The 13,380-nt window shown below is 34.7% G+C and overlaps 2 protein-coding genes across 3 annotated transcripts; one reads left to right on the forward strand and one right to left on the reverse strand.

The window, feature by feature from the left end:
- The first annotated feature begins 421 nt into the window (after positions 1 to 421).
- rfc3 (replication factor C (activator 1) 3) lies at positions 422 to 4,096 on the forward strand. The gene is made up of 9 exons (XM_051121511.1): positions 422 to 628; positions 925 to 1,062; positions 1,150 to 1,217; positions 1,297 to 1,394; positions 1,542 to 1,723; positions 3,022 to 3,158; positions 3,318 to 3,416; positions 3,671 to 3,740; positions 3,834 to 4,096. The coding sequence occupies exons 1-9, from the start codon at positions 542 to 544 to the stop codon at positions 4,023 to 4,025; spliced, it is 1,071 nt and encodes a 356-aa protein (XP_050977468.1). The 5' UTR covers positions 422 to 541; the 3' UTR covers positions 4,026 to 4,096.
- Positions 3,888 to 11,657, reverse strand: kl (klotho). Of its 2 annotated transcripts, XR_007828611.1 has the most exons (7): positions 11,530 to 11,657; positions 10,747 to 11,431; positions 9,536 to 10,046; positions 9,072 to 9,340; positions 6,910 to 8,035; positions 4,858 to 5,249; positions 3,888 to 4,036 (listed from the first exon to the last, which is right to left on the reverse strand). XR_007828611.1 is itself a non-coding variant. In XM_051121510.1 (6 exons), exons 1-6 carry the CDS (start codon positions 11,574 to 11,576, stop codon positions 4,909 to 4,911), a joined length of 2,979 nt encoding a protein of 992 aa, XP_050977467.1. In that variant the 5' UTR covers positions 11,577 to 11,657; the 3' UTR covers positions 4,087 to 4,908. The 2 variants fall into 2 exon arrangements, 1 of the variants encoding a protein (XP_050977467.1); XM_051121510.1 differs by lacking the exon at positions 3,888 to 4,036 and having other exon boundaries at positions 4,087 to 5,249.
- Between the last annotated feature and the right edge of the window lie 1,723 nt (positions 11,658 to 13,380).

Below are 13,380 nucleotides of genomic sequence, written 5' to 3' on the forward strand. Positions count from 1 at the left end.
TGCTGGTTTAAGCTGGTCCTTTGCTGATTTATGCTGGTCATGTTGCTGGTCAAGGACCAGCATAAACCAGCTAAGGACCAGCATAAACCAGCATCAAAACCTACCTAACCAGCATTCCAGCATCAAAACATACCTACCAGCATATGCTGGTTTTTTCACCAGGGGAAAAAAGGCATACAGGTCTAAAATAACAACGTGGACTAAATTAGCAAACCAAGTTACAGGATAAATGAACTGTATAAATCTACCCTTCTTGAATATTGGTCATATATCATAACAAGAATGTTACTTCCACCGAACTGTTATTTTATTCAATCTATTTTAATTTCTGATTAAATTTTATTGGCGCCGAAGTGTACGGAGCGCTGCAATGCATTGAGTTTTACGAAACGCGAAAGCGCTTGTCCCTCTTCGCTCCCAGTAGCTGCCATCTGACAGCGAGTTGCGCGGGTTTATGTTTCGCGGGAGCAGGCAGCTCACAATAACATAATATTGTTTAATTTTTACAGAGGTGCGTTACTTTCGTCATTCAAGGAGAAAGATGAGTTTGTGGGTGGATAAATACAGACCATCGTCCTTGGCTAAACTCGACTACCACAAGGAGCAAGCAAACCAGCTCAAAAATCTGGTAAAAAGCAGACTCTAACGTTACATAAAAAGCGAACTGGTGTTAGTGGTGTTTACGTTAGTCTCGAGTCAATATAAATAATTAAATATGAATTACTTCATGCGATTAATTGTTTTATGTACGTTATTGCGCTGTTTCTGGGAGAAAATACTTTAAATAGCTTGTTTACCATTGTAGCATCAATAGTTTGCAATAGCTGTGATATAGATTGAAATGTGCTTCACTTATTAGCCATACTATCTTTAATTAGTAATTAGTAATTAGATAATATGATCTCTCACTGTTTAATTTGACAGGTCCAGTGTGGTGATTTTCCACACTTGTTGGTTTATGGACCGTCTGGTGCTGGTAAGAAAACCCGGATCATGTGTTTGCTCAGAGAACTGTACGGACCCGGGGTCGAGAAACTCAGGATTGAACACCAGTCCATCACGGTATTAAATAAATAAAACTATTAAGCATTAAACTATTTTTGCATTTAAACTATTACAGTATTCACTATCACGGTTTGTCTCTTGTAGACTCCTTCTAAAAAGAAACTTGAGATCAACACAATTGCCAGCAACTACCATTTAGAGGTGAATCCAAGGTAATGTAATAGATTGACTCGACAGTGTATGTTGGGAGACTTTACTAGCAGAACCTCATGCCTGCTTTGTTTTCTGCAGTGATGCTGGAAACAGTGACCGGGTGGTCATCCAGGAGCTGATCAAAACTGTTGCCCAGTCTCAGCAGATTCAGTCCAGCGCGCAAAGGGAGTTCAAAGGTTTGGCTTTGTTCTTTCATTAGGTTAGATCATTAATCTAAATGGTAAATAGCTAAGAGATGTGTTTAGATTTGATAATCTTATATTAATGATCAGTACACTTATATAAGAGTAGTGGAAATGATAAAATGTCTCATCTCTTCACAGTGGTGCTACTGACGGAGGTGGACCGTCTCACTAAAGACGCCCAGCACGCTTTGCGCCGTACGATGGAGAAGTACATGTCCACTTGTCGATTGATCCTGTGCTGTAACTCCACATCAAAAGTGATTGCCCCCATCAGGAGCAGGTGTCTGGCTGTGAGAGTCCCCCTACCAAGTGTGGAAGAGGTGAAGTTTTTTTTTTTTTTTTTTTTTTTTTTAGAAGTTATTACTTTTATTCAACAAGCATGTAAATGTGAAATTAATGACATGTATAATGTAACAAAAGAATTTTGTTTCAACTAAATGCTGTTCTTTTGACATTTTTTTGACATTCATTAAAGAATACTGAAAAAAAAGCATGACAATTTCCACAAAAATATACAAACTCTTTTCAACATTGAAAATATTGATAAATGTTTCTTCAGCACCAAATCAGCATTTTAGATTAATTTCTGAAGGATTGTGTGACACTGAAAACTGGAGTAATGAGTAATTTAAAAAGAGCAAAAAGTAATTTAAAAAGAGCAAAAGCAAAAATTACTGCCTTTTTTTTTAACCATAAATGCATGCTTGGTAAGCATTCTTTCTTAAATACACTACAAGTCAAAAGTTTTTTTTTTTACTATTTTTTTAAGTCTCTTCTGCTCACCAAGCCTGCATTTATTTGATCCAAAATACAGCAAAAGCAGTAATATTGTAACATATTTTTAGTATTTAAAATAACTGCTTTCTATTTGAATATACTTTAAGATGTAATTTATTCCTGTTATGCAAAGCTGAATTTTCAGCATCATTACTCCAGTCTTCAGCATCACATGATCCTTCAATATTTAAAACAAATGAGTAAAAAAAAATTTTTTTTTTTTTTTCAGGATTTTTTGATTATTTGTAAAGGTCCAAAGATCAGCATTTTTATGAAATAAAAAGCTTTTGTAACATACACTATACCATTCAAAAACTTGAAGTCAGTATAATTTTGTTTTTTTGGGAAAGAAAAGATAGAAATGAATTTATTTAGCAAGGATGCTTTAAATTGATTAAAAGTGATGATAGACATGTATAATGTTACAAAAGATCTCTATTTCAGATAAATGCTGTTCTTCTTTCTATTCATCAGAGAAACCTGGAAAAAATCTACTCAGCTGTTTTTAACATAATAATAATAATACATGTTTTTTTGAGCAGCATGATGCTAAAAATTTAGCTTTGAAATCGCAAGAATAAATTACACTTTAAAATACATCAAAATAGAAAACCGCTATTTTAAATAGTAAAAAACATTCAAAATTGTACTGTTTTTGCTGTATCTTAGCAGGCTTTGTGAGCAGAAGAGACTTCTTTAAAAAACATTGAAAAAAATCTTACTGTTCGAAAACTTCTTATTTATTTATTGAAAACGCATACAAATTAGCATCATAAGTTTTAACTGTGTTCAAGTATGTAGTGCTTGCCATGTGAAAACAACCTAACCTTCGTCCTTTCAGGTCTGCAGTGTTCTGTCAGGCGTGTGCAGGAAGGAGGGGCTTTTGCTTCCTCCTGAACTAGCCAAACAGATCGCCGAGAAATCAGGCCGTAACCTTCGTAAAGCCCTGCTGATGTGTGAGGCCTGCAGAGTTCAACAGTAAGTCAGCAAGAAGAGAGATCTCAGAGAACTAAATAAATGATTAATGTTATTCAGTTTTCCAGTGATAATCACAAATGAAGTCTCTGAATGAAGCTAACTCACCTGAAGTGTATGCCACAGTTTATATAATCTGTTCCCAAATTGATTTTCCTGCAGGTATCCATTCTCTCCAGACCAGGACATCCCTGAGACAGACTGGGAAGTTTTCCTCAGAGAGACTGCTAATGCTATAGTCAGCCAGCAGAGCCCTCAAAGGTCAGAACATACATGAATACAAGCACAAAATTAAAATCTACTGCTTTTTTCCAGTGCTAATAAAAGCGTAGGCCCTAAAATTGCTAAAAAGTTCATTTTTAGGGTTTCAAAGTCCTTTTTATGGTTTAAAGTTGCTTACCTTGAATTCAACTACATGTCAGTTGGTTTTGGGTCCTGTACTTTATGATCGATTTTAATAATTTTGGTTTTAAGTGGAATATATGTAAACTGAACTGTCTGTTGAATTTTTGCAGACTTTTGGAGGTTCGGGGACAATTGTATGAACTTCTGACTCACTGCATCCCGCCAGAAGTCATCATGAAGGTACAGCTGCTTATTTACAGCATAAAATCCAGGGTTAAATAAAAATGTTGAAGAGTCACTGCATTAATGTTGTTTCTTTGTATGGTATTCCAGGGCCTGGTGACAGAGTTGCTAAGTAACTGTGATGGACACTTGAAGGCTGAGGTGGCTCAGATGGCCGCATACTACGAACACAGACTGCAGCTGGGCAACAAAGCAGTCTACCACCTGGAGGCCTTTGTAGCTAAATTCATGGCCATCTACAAGAAGTTTATGGAGGATGGACTTGACAACTTTATGTTCTGAGCCACTGTAGCCTAAAAGAAATAAGATATATTAACTGTTTGTTTTTCATAATAAAAGCCATTTCAAATGTTCTTGGCTCGCTGGCTTGCTATTTAGGAATCTAAACACAAAGGCACAGAATTTCACATGGACAAATGTGAATAAACAAACAAGTGTAAGCAAAACATTGACAACAAAAAGCACAAATGAAGTGGAAATTGCAAATATGAATATTTGAAAAGTTAAATCTAATTTTTAAGTAAATATAACCTAATAAAATGGGTTACAAATAGTGCATATGGATTATAGGTAACAGAAGTTTACTATGACATTAAGTACAACAATAAACATTTATTTAGTACATTATAAAGTATTGTATATTAGACAATGTGAGTATGACCTCTGTGACATTACTTACTTAAGCTAACCAAAGTAAGGTTCTGAATACGTCATAACAGAATAATATACTTTTTCCCACAATTCGTGCAAAAACCAAATCCTTGTGCAAACTTGACCAAATAATGCAAATATACTTTTTTACAAATAAATAGCGTTTTTACATGGCAAAGCTGCAGTTAAGTAATTATCCAAGTCTTACAGGTTCACATAGTATGCATTAAAGGAGACATCGGATGCGAAATTCACAGAGTTGTTTTTGACAAGGTAAAAAGGGTGTTTTACATGACCATTAAGGAATTTAAAATAATAATTATGTTGTGGACATTTCATGAAGACCCCAAAGAAACATACCAACTTGTGGAAAACAGGCATCCGTTGTCTCCTTCAAGAAATTCCATAAGCACTATGATTTAAGAAAGAGTTAGAAGCGTAGTATGTAGGTTGTCAAACTAACCTTTAGAACAAATAAATTAAAGGCATAAGAGTCTACTGGAACCTTTTGAGTTCATTTTTTGGTGATTAATTTGTGCCTCTTGACTCCGTAGTAGATAACAAGGCACACTGTGATCAGCATACAAGAGCTCACCAGAGTGAGAAAGCCAACGATGGGGTGCTTGGTGAGAATGTAACGGCCAGAGCCGTGGACTGGAGCATGGGGACACTGCTGTTGAGCTGTGCCTGGGGCAGGGAAGCCATTGTGCTGGATGATGTTTTTGTAATGGCCCAATGAAGATTTTAAAATGACCTCCTCCTGCACGTGACCGTACATGCCAAAGCCTGGGTCCCGCTGGTCACTGAAGGCATATGCAAAATAGCCCTTAAGATTGACTCCATCCAGAGTATATGCTAAAACAAGAAATCAGAGGTTAGAAAACAACTGAAATGAACTCATGAACTCATGCCGTAACTATAAAGCGAATTCAGATTACAAAGTAAATAGAGCCCTGACGGCGTTTTGGGAATAGTAAACAAACATTGTTTCCAAATCTCAGATAAAGAGCAGCTTGCTAGTTTTCCTGAGATCAGCAAACTGTTTCCCTAGTTTTCCGCTTAATAATTAAACTGCCATGTGTGGATGTGTGCGTACAACATGAGCTTTGCGCCTCTAAATAGAAACGGCATTGCTTTGAGTCATCAGAACTTATCTAAGTGGGTTACTGTACTGGAAAAACCTGAAAAAAAATGTAAATAATATTTTAAGCAATTAGAAATAGTCAAATTCAATGTCTACGACACTCCATAAATATTACAAAATTAAAATTTAATTACAGATTAATTATAATAATACTGAATCAAATAGTAAGCTGACTTACAGTAAGTTTAATTATACCTGAGTTACATTTAATATCAGTGTATAATTAATTTTTAATCTTAATATTTTAGATAATATGAATAACTAACCTTTCCTTTCATTTTAATAAAATTCATAAGAAATGTTTTTAAATGGAGCTAACAAAAAACACAATATTGTATACAATATAATTTCGATTAGCAAGTTTTCCTAAATTATCTCGCTACACATGAAAATTTTAGAAAAATCATGTTAAAATGTGAATATTAGATATACATAAGGCTTTTAAGAAACATTTTTTGTATATCTTTAAGTATCAGTGGTCTGCTATGAGATCTCATTGATTTACATAGGCCTCTAAATAAAAATATACACTGCTGTTAATAAGTTGTAATCAATAAGATTTTAATGTTTTTTTTAAATAAGTCTCATCAGAAAAAAGTAATATAATGAAATATTATTGCAATTAAAATAACAATTTTCTGTTTTAATATATTTTAAAATATAATTTATTTCTGTGATACAAACCTGAATTTTCATCAGCCACTACTCCAGTCCTCACTGTCACACGATCCTTCAAAAATCATTTTCATGTGCTAATTTATGATCAATTTTGGAAACAGTTGTGCTGCTTAATAATGGAACCTGTGATACTTTTTTCAGGATTCTTTGATGAACAAAAAGAACAGAATTTATACAAAATAGAAACTTTTTCTAACAATATCAGTCTTTACTATCACTTTATTCAATTTAACACATCCTTACTGAATAAAAGTATTTCTTTCTAAGAAAGAAAGAAAGAAAAAATTGACTGACCCTAAACTTTGAACGCTACTGTATGTTGTTACAAACGATTTCTATTTTAAATAAATGCTGTTCTTTTTAACGTTTATTCATCAAAGAAGGCTAAAAAATGTACTGCAGGTTCCCAAAAAAATATTGAGCAGCACAACTATTTCCAACATTGGTAATAAATCAGCATATTAGAATGATTTCTAAAAGATCATGTGACACTGAAGACTGATGCTGAAAATTCAGCTTTGATCACAGAAATAAATACTATTTTAAAGAATATTAAAATAGAAAACCACTATTTTAAATAGCAATAATATTTCACAATATTACCTTTTTTTCTGTTTTTTTTTTTTTTATATTTTCAATAAAAATATCCATATGTACCCATTGGAATCCAACACATGACTAAGTGTTTCTTACCTTTCAAGGCCTCATTAATGTAGTTGTAAAGGTAGTAGACACGCAAGCTATCCTTAAACCTAGCAATGTCCTCTTGAACACCATTGGCCATCACGTAAATGGGAACCCCTTTGTATCGAGAGTTAACCCAATTCAGTGCCTTGCGAAGACCCCATGGGACCACAGGAGAGTTGCGTCTTGGAGACATGATCCAGGTGACGTCAGATATCAGCTGTACCTGCAGCTTGTCCTTAAAGGTGTATTTGTCCTCCACTCCATCATACACCATCGAGGTAGTAAAATGGCTGATGGCGAAGAAATCATAGGTTCCTTTAACCAACAGCCTATCTTCTTCGCTAAATACGGGTAAGTGGTAGTTGAAGAGATCGATATTGTTTCGCTGTTGGAGCCAGCTACGCATAACCACTGGGTAATCGCCACTACCGAAGATGGGCTCTGCAAACCAGCCTACTCGAAAGTCCAAGACTCGGTTTGCAGGTTCAACATCCTCCCTGTTGAAAGAAAATGCAGGTTCGACCCAGTCCATATGAAGAACCAGCGATGCCTTACCGCCTTGGGTTTTGCGAAACTCGCTGTCGTAGATGTGCCACGCTAACGCATGCGCACGGAGCAGCTGGTGGCCCACGGTGTATTCAAGATCCTCGTCGTTAGGTTCGTTCAGTGTGATCCACAGCTTGACATGAGCTCCTAGCCACTGAAAACACAACCTGGCGTAATCTGCAAAAGCTTGGACTGTCTCCTCGCTCTGCCAGCCCCCATCGGCCTCAATGGGTGCCGGCAAGCTGGATAGTTTCCCTGTGTGGTGCCAAAGGGTCACTACAGGGGTTACGTTAACCTTTTGTAGCTCACTGACAAAGCAATGGTAGTATCTTAGAAGTGTTTCGTTAGCATCAGACACCCGGCCTGTTGGGGTGATAGAGGACCAGTTGAGGGAGAAGTGGAAGTGTGAGACTTGCATACGGTGCACGTCAGACACTTGCTGGAGGATGATGCCGTAATCGGCGCAGTGGTGTGTTCTGCGCATAGGGGGCACCTGTACACCTGAGACCTTTTTGAGCTCTCCGTTACCAGAAACGTTCCAGACATAAACACTGGGGTCAGCAAACTGGGTAGGTATAGTATCAACCTTCAAAACAGGATCAGAAGACAGAGTTAAAAAATAATTAAATAAAAATACATTTTTAATATATCAAATGACGTTTATCAATGTTTGAAGTTTGAACAAAGGTCAAAGATAAAAGTCAAGTGCATCGTATGATCTACACAGAATCTAAGCTCTGTTAAAGTGACCTTTGAATGGGACAAACAAGAACAATCAAGTAAGTTTGATTTGCTGGACCAAAGTGTACAAAAGTAAAGACATTTCCTTTTATTTTGATGAAATGTGTGCAGTTAGATGTAACTACTGTATCAGTTTTTTTTTTTTTTTTGTAACTTAAAAAGGGATAACCAGCATATTTAAATATTTACTTTTTTACATTTCAAATTAAAATGAATTTTATTTTAATAGAAAAAGTTATTAAAAAAAAAGTAATTTATATATATAAATTATAAATTAAATTACATTTTTAATAAAAAAAAATAAAAGGTTATTTGAACATGACTTACCGGGCAACTTTTACCTGTATTGAGTATAAATATGTATCATTTATTTATATTTATATGTAGTATTTACCTTTTTTTTTTTTACATTTCAAATGAAAATGAGTTACAATTAATATATATTATTCACTTTTAATAATAAAAAAAGTGTTGTTTTTACAAAATAAATATAAAAATATATAAATTAAAAAATATATTTTAAAAAATCTAAAAAATATATTATATTAAAAAAGGATATAATTTAATTAAAATTTTAGTTAAAAAAAAAAGGAAATTACATTTCAGAATAATTACAGGACCTTTTTTTTACCTGTATAGAGTAAAAAATATATATATATGAAATATAAATATATATAGAATTTATACACATTAAAAAAAAAAAAAAAAAAAAAATATATATATATATATATATATATATATATATACACACACACTTTTAATTAAATTAAATTGAATTATATTTATTTTTGAATATATATATATCAATTTAATTTTTAATTTTAAGAACGTTCTGTTTTTACTAAAGAATTATTTAAACATGACAACCAGTATTGAATTACCTGTATTGAATTGGCTGCAACTCCCCAGGCAAAGTCACATGGAAAGACGCCCTGTGCAGGCCGGTTCTCGGGCAGTTGAGGGAAGCCATTCTTTTCTATAAGTTTGCTATAGAAAGTGGCAGATGTCTTTGGCTCTCTCTTTAGATCAGGAGTGTTGAAATCTACATAAAATAGTCCTCGTCGTATTCCATATTCACGGTACCACTCATACCCGTCCAGCAGAGACCAGGCTGTGTAGCCAATCACATTTACTCTGTCAAAGCGGATTGCTGTAAGAGAAAAAAATATTATTCGTTATCAATTACTGATTATGAAATGCGAATTGTTAATGCTTCTTTAACCATTAAAAGATATACAGGTATAAAAGATAACCTCAACATGGCCATATACTGGCTCATATATGCTCTTTTTCCTTTAATTCTATCCTTATTGTTTCATCAAACACTCTCAGTTCATTCATGTACCTTTTAGAGTCTCCATAATAAAGCGCTTCAGGTAGTACATATGTTTAGCATCCTTTGTTTTCGTGTTGCCACTTCCATACCAGCCGCTCTCCACCACAAAGATGGGAGGATTGTTGTACTCGGCACGGACCCAGTACAGCAGCATCCTTAGACCCAGGTCTTCTGTCTGGCCAAAACGCAGACTGTCATTAATCAGCTGAAAGCTAAGGGCGGGTCCGTGAGACAGGGCAAAGAAGTCCGCCGTTCCATTAACGTACAAGCTCTCAGATTCCGTGAAGGATGGCAGTCTGTGGGTCAAATTGCGTTTCATGCAGGGTGGATAGTCTCCATCCACAAACAGCGGACGGGCGAACCAGCCGAGCACGAAGTCCAGAGAACACTGACAGGCTTTGCTGTTCTCCTGCCTGGTTCTACTAGGTTTGATCCAGTGGGATGCCAGAGCCATGGACACTCGCCCACCCTGACTGGAACGATACCGGTCGTCATATAAGTGCCAGGCTGCTGCATGAGCCTAACAGACAACACAGGTCAGAAAAGAACAAAAAAAAAAAAAAATTGGCAATACATTATTTTTGGAAAACATGTACTGTGTACCACACTTTCAATTATATAAACTGAACAAACATAATTAAACAGCATAAAAACAATATATATATACATTTTTATTTTCAAACTTTATTTTTTCACATTTACATTTTTTACTTTTATATTGAAATTATATATATATATATAGTTTGAATTAAAATATATATTTTTACAATTCTATATGTTTAAACATTATATTTTTCATATTAATATTATTAATACTTTATTATTTGCAGTTTTAACAGCAACAACAATAATTCTCACAATTAAAATATATTGAAAATATATATTTTTTATAAACTTTACATTTTATTATTGGAATATATCAATTAATTATACACATTATATACATATTATATATATATATATATATATATATATATATATACACACTTTTTTAATACTTTATTTTTTTTTGGAGTTTTAACAGCAATTACAATAATTCTTACAATGAAAATATATATTATTATAAACATTATATTTGATTATTGAAATATAACATTTTATTTATTTATTTTTGCATATTAGCATTTATTAACATTTGCATTTTAGCAATTTCATCTGTTTTCCTTTTTGTATATATAAATTTGTTTATAACAACCATTTGAGTATGTGGCTCTAATTACCTTCAGAAGATTATGCCCAACTCTGAAAGGCAAGTCGGAGTCATTTTTGATACCAGGTGCCACAACTCCAGTTCCATATCCATGCCAGGCCACAACAAAAGGATTGTCAATGGTAATCCACAATTTCACATCCGTTCCAAATGTTCTAAAACAAAAATCTGCATATTCTCTGAATAGCTCCACCATAACCGAATTGCTCCAGCCTCCAAATAAGCTCTGCAAACTCTCTGGCAGGTCCCAATGATATAAAGTCACAACGGGCTGCACTTTAATTTCCTTCAGTCCTCGAATTAGACTTTTATAATACTCCACACCTTTTTCATTGTAACTTTCTTTAGTGCCGTTAGAAAAAATGCGTGACCAGGACAGAGAAAAGCGATAGTGACTGACTCCAAGTTGCTGCAGGGCTCGGAGGTCTCCCTTGATGTTGTGATAACTGTCACTACCCACGTCGCCTCTGGACACCCGCGTCCCTCCGCGAGTGAACGTGTCCCAGATAGACTTACCCTTCCCGTCTTTCTCCCAGGCTCCTTCAATTGAATAGGCAGCGGTGCCGACAGCCCACATAAACTTGTCAGGGAAAGTATCGTAGAGGAAGGCTTTGTCACCGGGATATGGAAGTTTGCTAAATCTATCCCATGTGTGCAGTCCTGCACCTGGAGCAGCTGATGTCCACTGTAGATGACTGAACAATATAAGTGCCAAAACAATCCGTGTAACTTTCATGGTGTCAGAAAACTGGACAGCTTTCCAAATGTTAAACAAGCGAGTTGTGTCTCTTACCTCACTGTGAGCTGTTTCCAACTGTGGTATAACCCACCTGGCCCCATCTGGGCCCTTTTTTGTCCTCTCAGGAAATCTATCAATTATTACCCAGGCACTTGACGGGTAAATAGGTATCCAAGCACTGTGCAATTCTAGCCTTCATAATAACACATTTCCTCCTGCTAGTGTATGATAAGGCAAATATGATTATACAGTATAACAACAACAACAACAAACAATTTGTGAGTTCTCCAGTGATGCTTAAGGACCACTGAATATCTTTTAAGACTGAAAAACCTATGAATGACCCACATATTACAGGAATACTGATCAACTAGTTATCCAATAATCCAAATGGGTTATCCAATGACTTTCAACTTATGAATGAAATCATTACATTAATGTTAACAGTCTGGATTTGTAAAACGTATTAAAAAATACATATGTTACTGTGTTGTGTAAGTTCTACAAACAAGTGTATTTTTAATATCTAGACCTCGACTGAGAACTAAAATAAACATTTTACAGTATAAATGTAATATGTACTGAAGCAGACATGCATTTAATTAAATTACGTGTCATTTATTAGACTGCATTTATGGAAACTCTCCATCTGGAAGGCTAATGATAATGTGACACCTGCGTTATCAGAACCAAAACTGACATTGTAATATGTTAATCCCAATAATATGTTCCCTGGGATTGTTTTATTAGCTTTAAACCAGCCATTTGACCTTCTGAGGAGCTATGTTTACATTATCTGGGCTATTGGCCTGTCTAACTCATGCAAAACATCAATATTACATTCACATTGACCGCCAGCGTTAATACTGTAATTCAATACATTAAATAATTTATTACTTTGACAGGGAAAAAATGCATTTCTATAATCTATTTATAAAAACTACTCTCAGCTGTTCTCTATAATCACCAAACATTATTAAACACCTAAATATTACAAAATATTATTTTACAACACCTCACCCTACCATGTGCCATCCAGATGAGGAAAAATCACTGGTGTGAGTCCTGCACTTCCCTGCAAGGCTTGTTCGTCATTCACCTGTTAAAGGTCAGTTTTGTGTGAATTTATGTTGGTTGGTGAAGCATAATGTATTTTCCCTATTGCAATGAATGGCAATGACATAAATGTTCTGATGTTTATAGCCAAAATTATTTTATTCTGTACAGATGATACAGTTATAAATAGACATGGCTGGATAGAAAGAGAGAACAGAAGAGGAGAAAGAGGGCAAACAAATCCAAAGTGTGCTTTCAGCTGGAACAAAAACAACACACTCACTGAGCACTGAACTTACTTAAATATGGAAGAGTGACGCATATTTGTGTCAAAAACATTTGTGTCAGGCCTTCCTCTGTATGTGGAGGTGGTGAATCCAAAGGTTAATTCATGAACTGAAGAATCATTTAGTCTGCTAAATGGTTACTAACAGTGCTTGAAGACATCCAATTGTACAGTTCAGTTAATAACTGATTTCTTTTAAAATTAAAATTAAAATGACCTTGACAAAACAAAACAGGAAATAACCTCCTCATCATACAAAAATAATACAACCTAGATTGAGCAGCTTGAGCTAGTTTGGTTTAGTTCTCTTTGTTTGCCATTCATAAAGTGCATAACAGAGGCACAGGGGCTTTTAAAATCGCCTTTTATTACCCTCCACTTATTTGAATGCCTAGCAACATACCGGACAAATTATTACTGCTATTCAAATCTCTACTAAGTAAAAGAGTCAGTAAAGAAAAGACTATTCTGTAATGTGGTTTTGTCAATTTACATGCAATTAATCAAGATTTTAGATTAAAATGTAAAGAAAATTTAAGATTTCACTATTCTAATCACCTTTT

This window comes from Labeo rohita, chromosome 10 (genome assembly GCF_022985175.1).
Source record: "Labeo rohita strain BAU-BD-2019 chromosome 10, IGBB_LRoh.1.0, whole genome shotgun sequence".
NCBI lineage: Eukaryota > Metazoa > Chordata > Actinopteri > Cypriniformes > Cyprinidae > Labeo > Labeo rohita.